Source organism: Corythoichthys intestinalis, chromosome 16, assembly GCF_030265065.1.
Source record: "Corythoichthys intestinalis isolate RoL2023-P3 chromosome 16, ASM3026506v1, whole genome shotgun sequence".
Taxonomy (NCBI): Eukaryota; Metazoa; Chordata; class Actinopteri; order Syngnathiformes; family Syngnathidae; genus Corythoichthys; species Corythoichthys intestinalis.
In genome coordinates this window covers 3,962,465-3,985,503 of record NC_080410.1, presented here as the reverse complement: position 1 = coordinate 3,985,503, position 23,039 = coordinate 3,962,465, and the positions used below count along the sequence as shown (strand labels likewise).

The 23,039-nt window shown below is 39.3% G+C and overlaps 1 protein-coding gene across 1 annotated transcript in view; it reads left to right on the top strand.

Moving 5' to 3' along the window:
* Nucleotides 1-2,710: 2,710 nt before the first annotated feature.
* Nucleotides 2,711-23,039, top strand: part of rogdi (rogdi atypical leucine zipper) — a 43,426-nt gene continuing 23,097 nt past the window's right edge. Inside the window, exons 1-2 of the mRNA XM_057817174.1 lie at nt 2,711-3,220; nt 9,419-9,490. Of these exons, the coding sequence (XP_057673157.1) occupies nt 3,146-3,220; nt 9,419-9,490 (147 nt within the window). The 5' untranslated portion in view covers nt 2,711-3,145. The remainder of the gene's footprint in view (nt 3,221-9,418; nt 9,491-23,039) is intronic.

Here is a 23,039-nt window from a genome sequence, read left to right as displayed (position 1 = left end):
GATCGGCAAACCGCCCGGTGGAGAGCAATTTACAGTTCGTTCCCCGGAGGAGGGTGGCTGCAGTTGTTGTGCAGCTAACGTGCTGCTAATGTGCATGAGGACAGCTTTTTACATGCCTATCAATGATCAAACGTAAGTAGTCCTTTTATTTAAAGAAAGTTTGTAGTGTTTACTTTGTAATCGCTGTATTCGTATTTGAGATAATACAAAACAAGATGTTTACTCACTTCCTCGTAAGTCCGATGGCCCCACAGTAAATATCCACGGTGAATGGGAACCTTTTGAAACTCCAAAAAGGCGCATACGCCTCTCCCTCATACAGAATGATTTTTCTGCAGCCGTTTGGCTGGCGTGATGCGAAAAATAAACGTATTAATCCGCAAAATCAGCTGAATCCTTCATCCTCATACACAACAGTACGCTGTATAGGGAAGAGGACGTCTTCTACCGTACACGTCACAGCGCCCTCCTCCTCAATGCAAGACCGAAGCCGGTGTTCTGACAAATTTTGCAACCCATCAAAAATTTCTACCTTGCAGTTTTGCGCATGCGCGTAACGTTAAAAATGGCCGCGAATGCAGGGATTCCAAAGTAAACACTACAAACTTTCTTTGAAGAAAGGAATATTTACTTAAGTTTGATCATGTAAAGACATGTACAAAACTTCTCAGACACATCCTACCATGTTAGCTGCACACAGCAACTGCATCCCGCGCTCTCACTGCTAAGGAAGTTGCCATGTCGTTAAGTATTAATTTACGCCATTTTCATGTTGCACATGTATGTTTATGATGTATCTAGTTTAGTTCGCACCTTTGGATAACATTGAGAGTCCAACTGAATGTAAAAGAGGGCATTTTCAGCGCCACAAAATCTTTGGGAGCAAAATTTTATAAGGGAGCAAATTTTGACAGAACACCGGAAGTCACTCATTTTCATGGCTCGGGATTCAAAAAACTAAATCAATATAGCGATCGCTTCCACACACATCCAAGCGGTCCACATCATTCAGGAGCATAAAATACTGCGTGTATTATGAAATAAACATGCTTTTTCGTGTCACATGCACTTTAATATTGATTCAAACTGATATTGGAATATTGATAAAGGCCTAAAAACCCGCAACAGCAAGATAGCAGAATGTTTTTTTTTATTCGCTATTTTGTATTTTATTTTTATTGAACGATAGACATACCTGTACACTCAAGGTCGTTGGCAATCTTACAAATAGTGACGTATGCCCTTCAAAATTGGTGACTAATCTTACAACGTTGTATATAGTGTGCAATATGAAACAAAACTCAATTTTTAAAATAATATGAATTTATTGGTAATATTGTAACATATAACGTGGTGCAATCAAAGAACAATCAATATATTCAGCTACATCATGATGACTAAAATTTAACAGTGACTTTTGTTATAATTGTATGTAGCACTTTTGGCAATTTCTATCATGTCTTGATGGCTGCACTTCATGGCACTTCAGCTCGCAATTCAGTTTGACTTGAAGGTACTCCGTTAGTGTGTCCAATGATAAATTAAAAAGGTCAATTGATAAAATGAACTTACCGATGCAATCTTTGACTCAGGGAACATTTCTTTTGCTCATTCTGAGAAGTGATCAGCAATAGTTGCAGGCAAATTGTGTTCGGCAACAAACTGGCAGGATAAAATCTCCACTTTTGTCTCTTTTCATTCTGCAGACTTCATCTTCATGACCAGTGTTGTTAATCTTACTTTTAAAAAGTAAGTAATTACAGTTACAAATTACTTCTCCCAAAAAGTAACTGAGTGTAAGAATAATTAGTTACTTGGCAAAGTAACTGGTGTTGCCTTTCATGTTTTTTTTTTCTTTCATTAAAAAAAAAAAAAAAAAACCATAGTAACCTTTGCTATGTTTGGAAGTCATTTAATGTTGTGAATCAACTGTTAAAGTTGTTAAAATTGCTCCCGATTTTGATTAGTTCCCTTCTGTCAACTTTCGACATGTGAAAGTGTTAAAACTGTTTCATCATTTAAAGATAGATTCAAGTCAAAATTTTGCCGATTTAGGAGTATTTCAAATAAAAAGTTACTAAGGTTCGCTAGGAAGGCTTTAAAATGGCGGCTGTTTACTAACGCCGCCGAGTCTGTCATTTCGCATGTAGTTCTATATGCATGTGATATCTAGGCGTAGATTGTAGGCAGTCGGCTACAGTCAGGAAATATTGGAGCCAACTAGCCTAGCATCGCGTTTGCTTCAGCGTCACAACACTTTTCTCTGTGTCTCTGACTTTTCTCGCGTCATTCAACCAACGTAGTAACGCATAGTAACGCACATTGTCTCGTTGCCGAAACGGTGACAAAATCCGGAGAAAATGTAATGCACGAAAAACGTAGATTTTGAACATACGGCTTACACATTTAAAAATCAGTACTCACTTGTACAAAGTACGCCAGAAGCGTACAACCTGACAAATATGAAAACTACAAATGACAAAAAAAAAAACACTACAGAACAACCAGTTTATATAGAATATAACTATCAAAAAATAATAATAATTAAAAAAAAAAAAAAGGGGGGGGGGGGAATGCATTTTATAAACTAAACAATTTTGTAGCAGAATGTTTTTTTGCAGAAGTCTTCCGAATCAGGATCAGTGGGCGGGGCCATCTAATTCTGAATAATTCTGAACGTGTGACCAATACATGTTGCGTTCAAGGCTTTTTGCAATTTCAAGACTAATGTTTTCATGTATTTGTTCTCCGGTTTTGTGTCGTGGGGTATAAATTAAATGCTTATTGCACGGATAGACTGCATTCTTGTTGTGAATATTAACATTCAAAACAGCAGCTTTTGTCCAGATAAAGTAAATTGTTGAATCTCGTCGGAAAGTACAAATTGAAATCGAAATACAGTTGTAAACAACATTTAGCTTAAGACAATGTTGTCACGTTATGATGTTTACATTTATTGTGCATTATTTAGAGTGCGCTTGCATTGTGCGTCCCTCTTTATCCGTGTGAGTTTCCTTTGACAAGCGAGCGTTCTCACTGGCAGTAAAGGCAGCGCCTCATCTGCTAAGCTAAGAAGCAAACGTAACCACGGGAGCGGACACCTTGTATTGTGCGCTTTACGCATCGTCCTTGTTTACGGCTCAGAATGCTCAACCCTCAGAGATCTTTGTCGGAACTTCCCAAGATGTCGGCTGCCAGTCAAGTGGAGAGAGCAGTGCTGGTAAGATCGTGTTGCTTGCTATCTTCTGTCAGTCTGCAGGGAAGCAAATGCATGAAGCTAGCTGCCTAACGCATCCTCATTCAATGGTTTGCCCCTCTTTCTCAAATAGTGGCTCTGAACCTAGAGTTCTGCCGTTTGGCCAAATGAGTCGTGCATTGCTACGTTTGTCCGCTCTTGGAAATTGTCCCCTTTAGAATGTAGTTGGGTCTCAGAGGACGAGCGGTAGAATGCAAGCAAGGTTTCAACGGTCAGGTATATGTTTTGTGGTGTGTTCGCGTCGGGCCCGACCGAACCAAACATCTGTGCAAATTGCATCAGACACGACACATTTTTATTAAAAGCAAAACAACAGAAAATACAGTGATCCCTCGTTTTTCGCGGTTAATAGCGACCAGAACACCCCCCCCCCGCGATAAGTGAAAAACCGCGAATTAGCGCCCCCCATTGTGTTCAATGTACTGTTCCTTCTAAAAAAAAAAAAAAAAAGCATATTGTGATAAAGTTAATTATTTTCTGTAATGTACCGATAAACACTAGAATTTCATATACTTTAGATTCATTACACACAACTGAAGTAGTTCAAGCCTTTTATTGTATTAATATTGATGATGTTGGCAAAACAAGAAAACTCAAAAATCCCTATCTCAAAAAAATAGCATATCATGATAAGGTACTCTAAAGAAGCTTCTAACCTAATCATCTGAATCAACAAATTAACTCAAAACCCCTGCTAAAGATTCCTGAGACTTTTAAAAACTCCCAGCCTGGTTCATTACTCAAAACCGCAATCATGGGCAAGACTGCCGACCTGACTGCTGTCCAGAAGGCCATCATTGACACCCTCAAGCAAGAGGATAAGACACAGAAAGAAATTTCTGAGCGAAAAGGCTGTTCCCAGAGTGCTGTATCAAGGCACCTCAGTGGGAAGGAAAAAGTGTGGCAGGAAACCCTTCACAACCGAAAGAAGTGACCCCACCCTGAGAAGGATTGATGAGAAGGGCCGATTCCAGACCTTGGGGGACCTGCAGAAGCAGTGGACTGAGTCTGGAGTAGAAACATCCAGAGCCACTGTGCACAGGCGTGTGCTGGAAATGCTCTACAGGTGCCGCATTCCCCAGGTCAAGTCACTTTTGAACCTGAAACAGCGGCAGAAGTGCCTGACCTGGGCTACAGAGAAGCAGCACTGGACTGTTGCTCAAATTTTCCATGTCATTCGGAAATCAAGGTGCCAGAGTTTGGAGGAAGACTGGGGAGAAGGAAATAACAAAATGCCTGAAGTCCAATGTCAAGTACCCACAGTCGGTGATGGTCTGGGGTGCCATGTCAGCTGCTGGTGTTGGTCTACTGTGTTTTATGAAGAGCAGGGTCAATGCAGCTAGCTATCAGGAGATTTTAGAGCACTACATGCTTCCATCTGCTGAAAAGCTTTATGGAGATGAAGATTTCATTTTTCAGCATGACCTGGCACCTGCTCACAGTGCCAAAACCACTGGTAAATGGTTTACTGACCATGGCATTACTGTGCTCAATTGGCTTGCCAACTCTCCTGACCTGAACCACATAGAGAATCTGTGGGATATTGTGAAGAGGAAGTTGAGAGACACCAGACCCAACACTGTGGATGAGCTTAAGGGCGCTATCGAAGCATCCCGGGCCTGCATAACACCTCAGCAGTGCCACAGGGTGATTGCCTCCATGCCACGCCGCATTGAAGCAGTCATTTCTGCAAAGGATTTCCGACCAATTATTGAGAATAGCTGATATAATTAATTAAAGGTTAACTTTTTTTGTATTAAAAAACACTTTTTTTGTATCGGTCGGATGAAATATGCAATTTTTTTTTGAGATAGGGATTTTTTTTTCTTCCAATTTTTGCCAAAATCATCAATATTAAAACAATAAAAGGCTTGAACTACTTCAGTTGTATGTAATGAATCTAAAATATATATGAAAGTCTAATGTTTATCAGTACATTAAAGAAAATAATGAACGTTATCACAATATGCTAAGTTTTTGAGAAGGACTAGTATTTATTCAGATTTAGCATTGGAAAGATACGTATAAGATGCTTTTTCACGTTTTTTCCCCCAAATTATAATTAAAAAAAAACGTATTTGTATGAAAACACTTAGGTGACTTGAAGTTCCGCTCTGAGACCCCCAATTTGGGCAAATTTCAAAATTTTCCTACATGCATGTGATACATCATTGGAAAGCTTAAAATCTCAATTTTCTGGGGGAAGAAAATTTTTGAACAAGAGGGCATTAAAAAAAAAAATGAAACCCCTATATCCTAATTTGAGGTGAGAGCATAATAAAGCATAATTAAAGACAGCATAATTTTAACGAGATATTATCGCGTACTTGCCTTGTTTTGATCCAAGACTCCGTGTAGCATGTCTCACCGAGGTTCAAGACACAGCTGTGAATGGCCACAGCCGGACTTTGGGGGGATTTTATGGGTGAAACACAGTAATATAACAAGGGTCGCAATGCAGAAATCGCAGACATGAAGCAGTGGTCGAGATTTTCTTTTTTTAAATATTTACCCTTTTAAACGTTTTTTTCTTCAATTTTTCTTTGTTTTGATCGATTATTTATCATCTAAAATATCGGGGGAAATGCGACAGTAACAAAAAATACCGTTAAGGGATAGTTATGAGGTAGATATCCGTGACCCATTTACGGACACTATTTTTTTCATTGTGAATAAATTTGTTTAAAAGTTTAAAATATCCAAGTGAATAAATTTATAAGGTTTTTTTTTTTTTTTTTTTTAAACTAAGTATTCGACATCAATGAATAATTCAAAGCTAAAAATGATAGACAATTCGAATAATAAAATTACTTACCGTCTTTTTATGGCTGGGTTGAAACAAAAGCAGTTGCGCGGTGTCTGTAAACGGTGGTCTCCAGGGTAAAACGGACAAATTAAAAATACTTTTGGGGCTTAATGCGCAATGAAACTGCTATGGCAGCATATAGACATACTGTTCTATTAAACACAACAGTTCTTTTAGCTTAAAATACAGCAGTTTATTTTAAAGAGGGGTGCAAGAGCAAAAACTGCTTTTTCAGCCTTGTCTGTGCTTTCCGCCATATATGTATTAATAAATAATTTTGAAGCACTTCAAATGTAATAATTATGATAGGTTTTAAACATGTTACTGTCCCACTGAATTATTTTAAAACAAAAATAAAGTAGAAATATGATTGTCTTTATTAAATGCTTCATTGAGTGAATCCACTTAAATCCGCTCAAGCCGCTCATTTACACACAATGAGTTGCCACTGCAACTGTTTAACAAGTTAAACAAAGACTGACGCATGCGGCGCTTTGAAGTTTCGTCTTCCAAGCATCTCTGGCGAGATCAAAACCAAACGTATGTCAATCATTGTTAACGACTAAGCACTGACTGACCAAGAAAAGCATCAGGAGCGTGAGTGAGAGACTACGTGATCAGATCGGGACAGCGCTATGAAATACTGCATTTATTTATTTATTTTTTTTTTAATTGAAAAAGGAAGACAAACTTTAAAAAAAAGCATCGTTTCTACTGAATAAAATTGAGACATCAGATTGCAAGCAGTAGCATTGATTGCATTTCATTATGTTTAGTATTAGTAAATGTTTGAACTGTCGCAAACTCCGCCTTCTAGTCGTCCATCGACCAATCACAAGTCCTAGAAACTGATGTTAAGGGCGCATGATCTGACAAACTCGCATGTCCCCTTGTCTAATTGATTGATTTGGTCAGATTCTTTCTCTTAAATCTAGTCAAATAATTTTCGCCATCATGTTTTGAGTGTTAAAACTGAGCAACAGATTAATGCGTCAAATTTTTCTACTTTACGTAAACGTTACTATTTGTTCTTATTAAGCCCAAACATCTAGAAGTTGGTCATTTTTCACCTAAATCACGAAAAAAATGCTTTCAAATAATGTTTTGAACATGATCTATTCTTGAATTAAGAACATTTAGATGTTTCAAAGCTTTAAGATTACAGATACTAATTTATTGCTTAAAATAAGTCTGTTAAGCTTATTTTCAGCTCGCTATTTTTCTGAGTAAAATAAGGACCGGCAGATAATTTCACTCATTTTTAGTAGATTTACTCTGAAAACAAGGGAATTTAATTAGTTTTAAGGAGGTGTGTTTTTGCAGTGAACACATTTACTTTTTTAAAGAAAAAAAAGTCTCACCTGTTCTAAACAATGTTCTTCAAGATTGCTTCTTCTGATAACTATCAACATTGTGTTATTGTTTTTTGTTGAATCAAAGTGTGTCTCTTCGTCTGATCGGCAGTCCAGAAAAAAGTATAGCTAAGTTTCCTGAGCGAAAATTGGGTAGTGCCATCTTTGACATTGTCTGCTACGGACATCCGGTTTAGAGGGAACACCAATGAATTTCGGTTGAAATCGACAAAGTTTTAAACTGCTAAATAAAACCAGAGGAACCCACAGAATCTCCAAAAATGGAATTAGAAAGACGTAGATGAGACGTCGGGATTTTCTGTGCTGTGCGTGGTTGTGTGAACTCCTGGAAGCGTCTATATACGCTTGGAAGAGGAATGATTTGAACAGCGTCCAGCTTCAAAGCGCCAGTGTGGATGTACCTCGTCATACACCTTAAATCGAAAACAGCAGATTAGGATTTGGATCCACCTAAAAGGTTTCAAGGATTTTTATTGTCTCATCAGTTCACATTTACATGTTAATGGTAAGAAATTAGAAATCTGGTCCCGTTTTGAAAGCCAATATAAATGCAAAGTGAGTATACAAGAGCAAAATTGTAAGGTGCATAAAATTATACCTCTTCTTTGATCGTTCGTGGACAAAATTCTAACAATCTGTGCAGCCTGTGTTAACATAGGATGTAGATTGATACGCCGGCCACTTGTGTGACTCAAAATGAAGTGAAATTACAAATAATATTACAGTTGCCGAATGCAGAAGGGCTGATACGGATTATGTTGTTACAAGGAAACACTGTAAGGTAATTTTCATGTGGTCAGATTATAGTTATGGTATTATGAGCTCATCGCACATGTATTAACACATAGTATGTCATTCTTTCACTGCAAATATTGATCGCAGTAAAGCTTTTGGACAACATGATTGCATTGTTTTATTTATAGAATTACTGGAAAATATTAACAACGGTAGAGCATAAATTGAGCCTTCCATCATCAAGGTAGAATGTATGTAGTCTCATTATATGTCCATCGACGGAAGTGTTGTTGTGAACTTGTGAGGGACATAAAGTTGTCTTCCCTTGCCTAACAGCGTTTTCCACCTGTAAACAAATGAACAAAAAACGTGTAACACTTGAATTTATGCATTAATAGTAAAAAGGCCCCGTATGACTTGAATTAGATGAATGTTTTCCATTTCTTTATCGTTGAAGGTAATGATGTCTCTGCTGATGCAACTCACAGAATCGTTGTTTAATTGAACATAATTGTATCTGCTATTGCATAGACCAGGGGAAGCCAACGTCAGTCCTCGAGGGCCCTTTTCCAGCTTGTTTTCATCCAGCTTGTTTTCCATGTCTCCCTCCTCCAACACACCTGACTAAAATAATCAGGCTCCTGCAGAGCTTACTGATGAGCTGATCATTTGATTCAGGTGTTTTAAAGGATGGAGACATGGAAAACAAGCTGGAAAGGGGCCCTCGAGGACCAGAGTTGGATACCCCTGGCATTCACTTTATAATGTATTGGCGGGGCCGATTCATCGGGGGCCCATCTCCGTCAAAGGTGATCAAGTGGAAACACAGACAATGAGGTTTTTCTGTTGAAAATTCTTATGAATAAATGCATAAATCCCTGAATTCTTTATAGATAAGGACATAAAAAAAGTCTCGATTCTTGTTTAAAAGCAAAAAAAATTGTCGTCATTAAAATTAAAATACAAAAATATTTTGGTTGTGGCGACTCTTAGCCATTTCGTCATGTTGTCCTCCCATGTCGTGATGATGACAGATGGATGCGGCATTTCCAAATTGTCTTTTTTGAGAGATTTTGATGAGTAATGCCGCTCTAGCTCTGCTGTTGTTTTGGATGGAGGAAGTGTAAAATGGAATTCGCGAGCAGAAATGCGGAAGTAAAGTGAAAGTACCCCGAAACTTGTCTATACTGCCACTTTCCATTATACTACTTTATTTGCTCTTTATGTCTGATTCAATTTTTTTTCCAGGAGGAAGAATTCAACTGGCTTCTTAAAGAAGAAGTACATGCAGTTCTTAAACAGCTTCAGGATGTCCTCAAGGTGAGCGTTAATAAGCTAAAAATATAAGTGAATTACATAACCAATGTTTGACAAAACAAACAACAGATATGGCAGACAAAGATGCACAAAATACTTTCCATCTTGGTATATCAGGTTACGAAATTGTTGACTCTGGTATCACAAAATCCTGCCACAAAAGCTTGACTGGAGTCCTCACCGTACTTCCATAAACACTGTGACGCGTGATGACTTGTTACTGTGCTTTGCCTCTGACGCCACAGACACCGCGTCTCAGTGTTCCTTTCACAATGCGAAACGTGTTTTTGCAATATGGACGGCAACACAAACAAATCAGAATTGTAAAAGAATAAAATAAAAAATAGAAGTTGGGCATCACGGCCTGCGGTCTTAGCGTAGTCTAAGTCATGACTATCCTATCAGACTTGGCCACGCATGCTGAGGTGTGCAGAATGCTATTTTTTTTTTCTAAAACACAATTTAAATGAGCAATATGTAAGATTTGTGCTTCAATTATTCATTAAACGGCCCTAAATTTCAATAGGAATTAAAGAAGCCTTTTTTGGAAGTACTTCTAAAACGGTTGTCAATGGTTAAGCCAGTGCTTCTCAATTATTTTTGATTACGCCCCCTCCCCAGGAAGACGTAAACGTTTCGTGCGCCCCCCCCCACATCTCTGCCGCCACAGTAAATAGTATCATTTGTCTCTAAAATTATTATTATTATTATAAGTACAACTCTGCATAAAATTGTCTTTTTATATTAAAGGATAAAAAAGTAATATACTGTAGATCCACTTAAAATATAACTTTATTAACATTGTCTTGTTTGTAACAGAAAAGACCTAATGTGCATCAATTTGCCTGAATTAAAAAAAAAAAAAAAATCACATCCAAACTGTAAAAATACACTCAAGGTACATTATTTTGACTATCTGATATATAAAAATAAAATTTGATCAAATCAATAATAATAAATTCAAATTGAGTAGCAAAATTAACATACAGAGACAATATACTAAATAATTTGACCGAAAAAACAAAAGTAGAACAAAAACGACAGTGTCATTGGACAGGGGGACAGTTTTATTTTTGTTGCAGGCAGTATCAGCTCCTTTGCAAAACAAACAAAACAAAACAGGCATTCATTTGAACACATGACCAAAAACTATGACAATTGAACAAGTGAAAGGGTGGGGAGATATAGCTTTTACGAGCAGCGACAACAAACCGCCGGTTTAGGATTTGAGGCCGTCGTTGGCATTCTTGCCGTGTGTGGGGTTATTTTGCACCGAGCATGCTAGAATTAAATAATGATTAAAAAAAAAATAATATAATGCCGACCCATGGAAATGTAGTCCAGTCAATACACACAATTGTCGTTGACAAATTGTTATCTTCATTGAATGTTCTTGATTGCATGCAAACAATAATCGACAATAAACTGACAAACTATTCCACAAGGATGTTTCCAAACGCAGCGGTTCAAAAGTACATTTCCCATAATGCCTAGCGCGGCTGAGTTCACTGATAGCTACCCAATCCGCAAGTACCGGGAGCCGAGGTAGAAATCAAACTTTGCTATAACAGTTTAAAATCATCGGCAGCGCAATGATGCGACACCAAACAGGATTTTGCAGATCAAGCCAGTACAAAGCTCCGGCAGAAGTCAACAGTTGCCATTATATACGCATTTATTTTAAAACTTAACAAATGAGCAGGCGCTCTGGGAACACGTCACAGGCAGCAGTACCGTAGTATTCTGTGCAAAGTGTCAATTCCAACATGCACTAATTGTGAAGAAATACTCCTCTGTGTCCAGTTTTAAATTTCCTTTTATTAACATAGATGACGGAACCCTGAGGCATCAGAAATATAAAATATAAATAGAATATAACACTAACATTCAACCAAATACACAAAAGCAGAACAATTACAAGACTAATTCAATGTATTGCATCTCTGTGTACACATAGAGTATAACCCAATATATAACAGAAGACACATGTTCGACATTAACTGCAGATACTTACAGAAAAGTGTATGGAGCAATGTCCCTTAGAACTACTCCTTATTGTAGTCTGTAAGTGCCTGATCTCTTACCAAACCGTCAACCCAGTAGATGGCAGTAATGCTCTATGATACAAGGGGTAAACTGCCAAGAAGAAGAAGAACTACACCTTCCCTCCCGGCTAGCAGGAGCCACATCAACGCAGGCAGGCGCTGACCCCTAGCGACCGGAGGGATTCTCTTCAAATTGGTCCCTTGAAAAATCCTAAAAAACAGACATTTTCATGAATTTATAAAACCCGGCTGGACGCTACGGACAGGATATGAAACGAGGACTTGTCCGGGCAAAAGAAGACGTTTGGTCACCCGTGCATAGATTAACGTGGGAATTTTGTTCTATTTCTGTCGCTGTCACCTGGCACTACAACCAATCGGCAACGGATTTATTGATCGACAAATCACAGAGTACGAGGACACTGGCCAACCTGGAAATTGACATCCACATGCCACACTTTGTCAACAAGGAGGAGCATATCATTTTAGCAGTGTGCGACCACTTTATAATGCCTCTTGGCATGATTTCCGGGACATAAATAAAAAAGCAGCAGTATGGGAAGTTGTTGGCACTAAGAAAAGACTGGAGATTTTAAAATGCCCTCCAAATTCATAGCTAATCGGGGACAAGCGATGACGCACAGGCAGAGAGCGCTGCCATTGCTCATCGGCCCCGCGTGTCGAGCCCCTGAGTCAGACTTATTCCCTCCGTTGGCCTCCTTCGAAACAGTGCCGGCGGGTGTGATGGAAAGAAAGTAGTCACTTAGGGGCCGTTTACATGGTGACGCTCCAAGAATACGACAAATATCATGTTTGCATTTATATGGTTCCATCTTGGTTCCGTTGCCATTCAAACAATGTCGCAATTCTGTGTGAAAACGATGTAGTATTCATGCCAGGCCCTCGGGGGCAGTGCAGTTTTACAAGGCGACAGCCAAAGACGCTCTTCCTTGACAACAACCTCTCAGCCTGGGAGACAACATAACCGCCCACTCCAAGTAGTGGCATGCACGGGATTTTTTTCTTTTGCTCCAAAAGGCACAAAAATGCAGACATTATATTTAAATTAAAACTATTATAAAAACAGTCAAATTAAGCCGATGTTCCGCCATGTTTGCTGTTTTGAATGTATAGTAGCATCGCTGCGCATGCCCAAAGTGACGTGTGTGAGTACTGACGTAATCGGCACGAGAGCATTCCATTTCTATGGTTGCAGAGCAAGCCTCACAATGGAATCGTCACCATGTAAAGGCGAGGCCATTCCACAACACAGTCGTTGCGTCTTGAGCCCCTTTCACAAACACGTCCCTGCAAATTCCTGTGTAAGGTGACGCAGGATTTACTTGCGTCATTGCTTTCACGCATGTAGTGATGTCCCGAGAATGACGCAGGTTTGAAACTTTCACAGACTTGTCCTGTGTTGCCCACTTGCGATCTCTGTGCGGGGAAGACTGCTGGCACGATTTTATAACCCGGACATAATGTTATTTTGGTTGGTATCGGCTGTCACAATGTTGGTCAAATCGTGTTTTGTTATAGATTGTTATCGGTTGTGGGAGCGTTAGCTCAGGTGGTCCAAGAGAAGGGTGCCGAGATATTAACTTGCTGGGCGCCATTTGACACCTCTGCTGCCCTTGATTTAAAATCCCCTACGTTGTCCTGGTATTTGAGTGTATTTGTTTTGTTGTCTTATCGGCTCCCCGCCTAACGCTTAGCTAAGTATTATTGATCCCCTTCGACCTACTGTCACGGACCCATTGTGTTATTGCCCCTTTTCCGCGATCGTGTGTACTTTTATTTGTATTTAATGAACCCTTGAACGCATCGCTTTGTTGTTTTCTGCTTTGATTTTCGCATTTGCGGACCCTAACATCGGCAACAAAATAAACCACACATTTCCAAAGATGAACGGTGGACTCTCTTCCTCAGCTCTACCATCCTGTAGCAATTTAATTTCGTTTTGTTTTCAGTTTAATTTAGATATTTCCAGCTTGCCATGTTGAAAATTACAATGTTTGTTTACCGCTTTTCGTCTTACTGTGAAGAAAGACAATCAACCCGCCATGATATTTACGTCATCAGCCATCGTGCTGTGACTCGGGAATGTAACACTTGCTTTCACATACGCCTCATCCCGGTACTTTCCCGGACATTATACAAAGATGTGAACCATAAAATGTCCGCGTAATTTCCGTGTCGGTCAACCCAGGAAATTGCTTTCACATACAAGGGCTGCCTGTTTAAATCCTGGGATTTTAACGGTGTTTCTGCGTATATGAAAGTGGCATTGGTGTCACAGCGTCCAATGTAAACGGCCCATTATTGTCCTTTTCATCATTGTTTGCAGTTTTTGTGCTGGCCCAATTATAACCCATTCCACAGAGTCCACACATAACCTGCCTCCACCTTCTTTTTCTTCTGTTGTATTTTCCCTCGGCAAACCAGCTCATTACATGCCGCCAACTAGTGGATTTAACCTTGAAGGTGAAAAAAAAAATGCAATGTTGCTGGTTGCGCATGTGCAAGTAGATGAAAAAAATACTCTTACTGTCTGTAAATTACTAACTGTAATTTTAGTCGCAAAATGCACCCATATGGTTGCAGTCTGGAGTCCTGTCCAGGTTGCAGCTCTGTAGGCTTCGAAAACTAAGGTTGCAGAAATGTGACAAAGATATGCATATAGGTCGTGCACTTACGCTAGGTTCAGACCGATTTTTTTGTCATATCTGATTTTTTTTTTTGGCGAGCCCGTTCAAGTATTACGCATGGGCATTAATTCACTAATTCCGACACGCGCTAAGCAGACTGACTCTTATGCGCAGAAGCATCAAAACAAATGACTACACATGTTGACACATTCTGGCTCTACGTCATATTAGGGTGATCATATTTTGATTTCCAAAAAGCGGACACAAATAACAGACGTAAATAATCCCCGTTTAGTCTGATATTTAAAGTTTATATGGATTGATAGAATGCGTGGATTGACCATATGTGTGGTCACCATGCACATGCGTGCGTGCATGACGAACACATGCGTGCATGACGAACACACATACAGTCAATTTGCCCCAACTGTTGGCCATGAAAGCAATATTGAAATACTGCTCATTTGGTGCACCGAAAGAAAGCCGAGCAGTCTCATGCTTATCCTTTTTTCACAGATGTTTTTTTAATGACTGTTGTCAAGCCCACCTCTTCCCTAAAAGCTGAGTTCAAGCTAGGCAATAACGCTAATATCTACACTACGCTGTCTCGCTGTTTGCTAACGCAATTGCTGAATGAATTACGATTTGGGAGACTTGACAGTTCAGACCGCAACTACATTCTGGAAAAATGTGGCTCAGATCAGATTTTAACCACATACGAAAGTGACCTGGATCGGATTTGAAATTGTCCACTTTTATGCAACCTGTCCTGTTCAGACTGTCTAGTTGCCTCACTCGAGTCGGAAAAACAAGAAGAAAAAAAACAGATTTGTGCATTAAGACCTGCGGTATGAACCTAACCTTATACTACAAGTGAGTGTGCCTGTACTCCAAGAATGCTGACCAGCACAGCAAAGCTACCCATCCATATTCTCTAGTTTCTGATTGAAAATGCAACATTAATATGATAACGCAACTTGATTGCTTTATTCGATTGCAAAGCACTTGTCTGGCAGCCCAAAGGGGAAGGAAGTGGATATTGTGTACTTCAATAGTTCAGTTCTGGTAGCTGAACCATTTTTGGCCACCAGTCTTGCATATTGCTCCTTTAAGGAAATTGAATCTGCAACGGCAGACCTGAGGTAGACACCAATTATTCAGAGCCCGCCGCACTTGTTCTTGGAATATGGGCGAAAACAAAAGCTGATGAGGGTAAATCTCACAACTGTATGAATAGCAGGTAAACTCCCCTCACATGACAACCTAATTCAGAATAAAACAGACTGTCTTCAACTGTGAAGGAGACACTACAGTATTAAAGATCAAACAGCCTAGAAACATTCTTTCAACAGAGGAACTGAGTCAATCATTAAATGCATAACTACCTATGGGAATTTGTTTCCTTATTTCAGTCTCACTTCACCGTAACAATCAGCCAACAACGTCTGTTAGTTTCCAATGATCATCATATTCTTTTTGAAAAGTTCATCTACAGCCACTAGCAAAGAGTATGGAATCACCAGTCTGGGACGAGCACTCACTCAGACATATAATCATGTAGAACAAACTCTGATAATAAGCTTGAAAAATAATGAATTAGTTCAATGGTGCAACTCTTTAGCATTAAGAAACAATAAAAACAAGAATAAAAAACATTGTGGTGGTCAGTAAATGTTAATTTTATAGCGCAAGTGCAGGGAAATATATATGGAATCACTCCATTCTGAGGGGAAAAAAATACGGAATCATGAGAAACAAACAAAGAAATAACAATCAAAACACATCTCTACTATTTAGTAGCACCACCTCTGGCTTTTATGACAGCGTGCTGTTTCTGAGGCATGGACTTGATGTGTATTCATCAATTTGGTGCCAACTCTCTTTGATTGCAGTTGCCAGATCATCCTTGCAGGTCGGAGCCTTGCTGTGGACCTTTTTTTTTCCCCACCACAGGTTTTCAATAGGGTTTAGATCTGGGCAGGCCATGGCATTGGCTGGATGAGTCTTTCTCCGAGGAATGCTTGAACAGTTTTAGCTCTGTGGCATGATGCATTGTCATCTTGGAAAATGACAAACACATTTTCAATTGAAGGGATAAGAAAGCTGTCTAAAATTTCAATGTAAACTTGTGCATTTATTGAAGATTTAACCACAGTCATCTCCCCAGTGCCTTTACCTGACATGTAGCCCCATATCATCAAGGACTGAGGGGAATTTTGATGTTTTCATCAGGCATCTTTGTAAATTTCACTGGAACAGCACCAAACCAAAGTTCCAGCATCATCACCTTGTCAAGAATCAAGAATCTGCATTGGAGAAGGTGTCAAGAGTCAAGAATCTGCACTGGACAAGGTGATGATGCTGGAACTTTTGTTTTGTTTTGTTTTGAAAAAAAAAAAGGTCCACAGCAAGGCTCCGGCCTGCAAGGATGATCCGGCAACTGCAGTCAAACAGTTGGCACCAAATTGATGAATAATACTCAGGTCCAAGCCTTAGAGACTGCAAGCTGTCATAAAAGCCAGAGGTGGGGCTACTAAATACTAGAGATGTGTTTTGATTGTTAGTTCTTTGTTTGTCTCCCATGATTCCATATTTTTTTCCTCAGAATGAGTGATTCCATATATATTTCCCTGCACTTGCTCAATAAAAGTAACATTTACTGACCACCACAATGTTTTTATTCATTTCTTTTAGTGTTTCTGAATGCTAAGGAGTTGCACTTTTGAACATATTATTTCTTCAAGCATTTTATCTGAGTTTGTTCTACATGATAAAATGTCTGAGTGAGTGCTTGTCGCACAAAAGAACCGATCAATGCATCTCAACATTTTACATAGATCATGTTAGTTTTTTACAGAACACCGATTTAAAGGGGAAATTCAGAATTTTTGACATTAGGCTTAATCTTCGAGTTTGCGGGGGTTTAACAAGTCGGTGAAGTTGGTTTCAACAAATTCCGTGCGGTTTCAGGGCTCCGGAGTGGCTAAGCTAATGCGAGTCAATGGGGTTTGCTAGCATGCTAATAAAAAAAAAAAACGATACCAACAGATCCAACTGTTCAAATGAAGCCATGTCGTGGTCAAAGAGTAAACAATACAGTGCGTCAGGGTGATTGATTTGGAGGATGGGGAATCCCTTTCGTTCCCTGTGAAAAAAAAAAAAAAAAATGATGTTATGTCATTCCATCCTGCTTGCGTAGACAGTTTGTTCCCTGCAGAGCTGCTGGATTACAAATGTTGCTGTTTATGCTACAATTATTGACATGAAATGCAAGTTTTAATAACTTTATCCTGAAAACATAGTCAACATTGCATGGGTCATCGGTGATTGTCGTGAGTGTATATGTTGTTTTTTTATTGGCATGCTAGCAAGCCCTATTGACTCGTACTAGCTTAGCCACTCTGAAGCCCCGAAACTAACAAATAACTAACGAATTGCACGGAATTTGTTGAAACCAACTCCACTGACTAATTAAACTCCCGCAAACTCGAAGATTAAGCCTAATGTCAAAAATTCTGAACTTCCCCTTTAACAGGCATTTTGTGTGATGACCACTTGACTCATTTGCAGATTGTGCAGTCACATGGCAAACTATCTAGGGACTGAAGTCATAACTGCCAAAAGCTTTGTTTACCAATATGTTGCCTTTATCAGAGCACTTGTGCCAAGGTTTTTATGCACCGTGTATGAGAATGTGACGACTCGGGATGTCAGTCACATAATTTTGTCCGAATCAAGAGAATTTGAGGGTCCACTAATAATGAGACCCAATCTGATACCTTGGTAATCTGTTAATGAGGAAAAATATGCACATCCAGATGTAAAATATTGCCATACTGCAGATGTTATCTCTTACATGATACTATCTTACTGTTAGCTTTCCTCAACAGCCACCAGAAGGTTTTGATACCGGCAGTGTTTACTTTGGCTTTTTCCGATATTGCCTAGTATAGAGAATGTTGTTTCTTTTAGCAATAACTTTGAACATCTGGTTTGTTTTGTTGCTCATTTTATGAGCATGATCCGTTCCACGACCAAGGTCGGAACATTAATGTGCTTGAATACTGAATGCGTTTTCTCCATGAGAAGTGATTGAATTCCAGTTAATGTGTGCACACTTCCCATGACCCCCATGTTATCCTAAATAATAATTCAAGGTATCATTTTAAGACGAAATAATCTGAAAAGGGAATTCAAAGTATGAAAACAATATTATTTTTATACAAGTATTTACCAGATTGAAGAAATCTTTTCACAAAGATCGTAACACATTTCATGTTTTTTCATTATTTTTTGCCTTTGTTTCAGTTCAATTTGGATTAGCGACAGGTGGGCAGGTGGGGGATTCTGCTGACGTGAGATGCTCGTATGCCCCTTAGCGGGATGCCGAGACACTGGGGGAGACAAAGCAAGTAAAAGTTAGCATGCCACTTGGCGGAATCCTGAGGCACTCTTAAACGCCAAGCGAGAAAGGCTTTTCTGGCGTTTGTATAGTAAAAAATTGCTCGCATCATGAGACTCAGTTTCTCTCATGACTAGTGTTGTCAGTAACGCGTTACTTGGTAACATCAGTTATTGGGCACACGCCTGACTTAAAATGTTTGGTAAAAATTGGTTTCAATTGTTCTTTGTCTCCTTAGGCAGAGGGTTCAATTACTTATTTTTCCCCCTTCTGTAATTGTTTGCATGCTATCTTCATTAAAATATGAAAACCTATAAATGTTGGGGTGGTTTTAGTTGAAGCAGACACTGTTTTTAATCTGTGTGAGTTTGACAAAGATCAGATCACATATGATTTTTGATTTATTGTAGAAATGTGAGAAATTCCAAAAGGTTCAGATACTTTTTCATACCACTGTAGCTTTAAAATGACACCCATTATGAAAAATCTGTATGGCAGTGAATAATTTGGCTTCAAATTTGCTGACATGCACACTTTGCAGGACAAGACGACAGTCATTTTGGATCAAACACTTTTGATGGCCTCTAACTGGCAGAGAACAAAAATGGCGTTGGGTTTCACACCTATTTAAAAAATGACTTGTTATGCATTGTTTTATTTATTTTTTAAATATGTATTACTTATTATTAGTGTTGCACCGATACCATTTTTTGGCCCCGATACCTATACCTGGCTGTGCAGTATCGGCCGATACCCGATTATATATATATATTTTTTTTTTTCTTAATTTTTTTTTTTTTTTTTTTCCAAAGAGCTACATAATTGGATGTGAAATCATTGCTATCAAGGCTTTGTCAGGCTGTTGCTTACCTTTGCAAAATAGGAAAAAGTACACTAAACCCTAGTAGACAATAGTTGAATAAACCTTCCGCTCTCAAAGGCCAAAATAGTGCTAAATACTAGCCCAACAGTAAGAAAGTAAAAATAAATTCATAATAATAAACTCTGAATGAACTGAATAAACTTTTTTAAACCTTTCAAAGTCCAAACAGTGCAACTTTAATGAAATTATTGTCACATTCTGCTGCTGGTTAGATTGTGTTTTGTTGCTGGGCGTGGGGGCGTGGCACTTGAATGCAATGCAGGCTCATCAACGCAGCATTTAAGCACGGGTGATCTCAGAGAAGGCTGCCGAGATATTTGCCTTGCTGATTGCTATTTGAAATCTGGCACAATAATCTCGCTACATTTGCTTGTTATGCCCCTGCATTGGGTTTTTCTGTTAGTGTGCTGCTCTTAGAGCTGGGAATCTTTGGGCACCTAACGATTCGATTACGATTACGATTCAGATGGTCCGATTTGATTCTAAAACGATTATAGACGCACCCCCCCCACCCCCCATTTTTTTTTTTTTTTTTTTTTTTTAAATGTTTTGTACATTGGTTCCAAAATTGTTCAAAAATACTCTCAGGCTAAACCAAACTACTATTTCAGTATCAAGTTAACATATAGTAGTAAACAAATATACAAAAATAACAGTAAATAAAAAACTCCAGTCCCCATTCTGTATCAGCAGCTTTAAACTACATTCAATTAATTTAATGTTGTGAATCAACCGTTAAAGTTGTTAAAATTGCTCCCGTTAATCCATAATTTCCCTTTTGTCAACTTTCGACATGTGAAAGTTTTAAAACTATTTTAAAGATAGATTCAAGTCAATATTTTACCGATTTAGGAGTATTTTAGATAAAAAGTTAATTAGGTTTGCTTGGAAGGTTCGCTACAACAGCCTTGCAGAGAAGTGTACTGCTTTAAGATGGCGGCCGTTTACTACGTCTGCATCTAGCTTTTAGTAGATATGCTGCAAACGCTACCGCTACCGTAATGCATCTAGTCTTATATAAATGATATCTACCGTAACATTATGTGGATGACGTACTTTTGTAGCAGCTTCAGGTATGTTGTTGTGTCTTTTTATCTCGTGGCATGAGTTGAGCTAGAGCCGTGAGTTGAGCATTGGCATTACCCGAGGGGCCGGGTAATGAGAAGCAAGATGTTTAGCTACTCTTGCTCCGTTGCTCATTGACCGCGCGGCGGCTGAGTGTGTTGTACTTCCGCTTTACTTGGCATATTTCAATAATCGGAATTTGGATGTTTGTGAATCGTTCTCGAATCTTCCACGGCCGAATCGCGAATAATCTAAGAATCGGAAATTTTGCACACCTCTAGCTGCTCTTGTTTGTAACCGCTGCCTGTCGTCTTAATTTGTCCGTCGACCTGCTGTCACGGACTCCTTTTGTTATTTCTACTGTCCGGCGATCTCGTGTTATTTTTTGTTTGCAATCATTAAACCCTTTTATGTATCCCCCGCTTGTTGTCTGCTTCGAGGTTCAACCTTGTTTCCGCATTTGCGGACGCTAACAATTATAAGTAATAATAATTGACCACAGCATCCCGTCTCTCCTTTTTTTCGGGAGGTGGGAGTCCCTTATTTCTATTTCTGAAAGGTGGCAACAATACTTTGGAAACACTTCCCAAATTACTGCAGCATTTCTTTCAGTAAAAGACAATAAAAGTAAAGTAGACGAAGTGAACTGACCAGAGATTGTTGCTCCGGTCCAGCGGCCTTCTTCCTCTGGATAGCAGTCCTGCTCTTGCAGGCTCAAACTCGTTGTGTTCGTTCACGTTTCGTCTTCAAATGTTTTATCAAGTTCGAGGTATTGAAACTGGCCGATTTAACTCCACATCTCCAAACTTTCAGGCCGCAAATCTTGCATGCAGCCATTGATTTTAATCGACGGGATTTCTATTTGGAAATATTTCCCGACCGCCGCGGTGCCGCCATATTTCCTGGTTTGTTTTTCGTCCATATGAAAAAGCCCCCTTTTGATTGGACAGGAGTGGCTATTGGCCCGCTCTCATTGGTCTCGAGCAGGCCAATAGCGATAACTGCTTGGTGTTCACGTGTCATCACACAACACAGAGACAGGAGTGTAGTGAGCGCCAGGAGGAGAAAAAGGCTGTGGTCAAATGTTATAATAATGGACCGGTAAATGGTATCTTTGTTGGTACTCGCCGATACCGATACCACCATTTCGGGCCGGATCGGCGCCCCCTGCCGATACTTGTATCGGTATCGGTGCATCTTTACTTATTATAGTTCGACTAGTGTTTTCAGTAACGCGTTACTTGGTAACATCAGTGATTGGGCACACGCCTGACTTAAAATGTTTGGTAAAAATTGGTTTCAGTTGTTCTTTGTCTCCTTAGGCCAGACATGTCCAAAGTCTGGCCCGGGGGCCAAATGCGGCCCATGGTAAAATTTCATCTGGCCCCCAGCCTCTTTCATAAAATCAATAATGTTTGGCCCGCACACAGACTCAATAAATTGGTCAGCAGTACTGCTACCAGCATATGAAGTAGTTTACACGCTAAATGCTGCTCCTCATTTACCCACTAAAAGGCAGAAGCACTCCAAGCAACATTACCCCATGTAACCCTTCCAATTTTCTAAAATGGCAACCATCAATGAAAAAAAAGAAAGTTGACTGCGACGGCCGACGCTTCAAGGATAGGTGGAAGTTGGACTATTTTTTCACTAAAATACGCAACAACTGCGTCTGCCTCAGCGTCTGCAGAGAGACAGTCGCTGTTTTTAAAGAGTTCAATGTGAGGCAATATTACCAAACAAGACACGCTGACATGTACGAAAAGATTACAGGGAAGATACGCAGCGAGAAATTGAAGCAACTTGAAGCTAGCTTAATTTCACAGCAGCACTATTTCGCAAGAGCCTGAGAGTCGAAAGAGAATGCCACAAAGGCTAGTTGCGAGATTGTTGAAATTATTAATTTAAAAAAATAATAATAAAGCAAATGTGACACACAACATGGCTTGCTAAAATTTGCTTGACTATATTGTTCTACGTAAAGGACATCAGCCAAGGTCGGCACCCCACATCTTTACCACACCAAATCTGGCCCCCTTTGCAAAAAGTTTGGACACCCCTGCCTTAGGCAGAGGGTTCAATTACTTATTTTTCCCCCTTCTGTAATTGTTTGCATGCTATCCTCATTAAAATATGAAAACCTATAAATATTTGGGTGGTTTTAGTTAAAGCAGACACTGTTTTTAATCTGTGTGATTTTGACAAAGATCAGATCACATATGATTTGTGATTTATTGCAGAAATGTGAGAAATTCCAAAAGGTTCAGCTACTTTTTCATACCACTGTAGCTTTAAAATGACACCATTATGAAAAATCTGTTTGGCAGTGAATAATTTGGCTTCAAACTTGCTGACATGCGCACTTTGTAGGGCAAGACGACAGTCATTTGGGATCACACACTTTTGATGGGCTCTAATTGGCAGAGAACAAAAATGGGGTTGGGTTTCACACCTATTTCAAAAATGACTCGTTATGCATTGTTTTATTTAAAAAAATATATGTTTTACT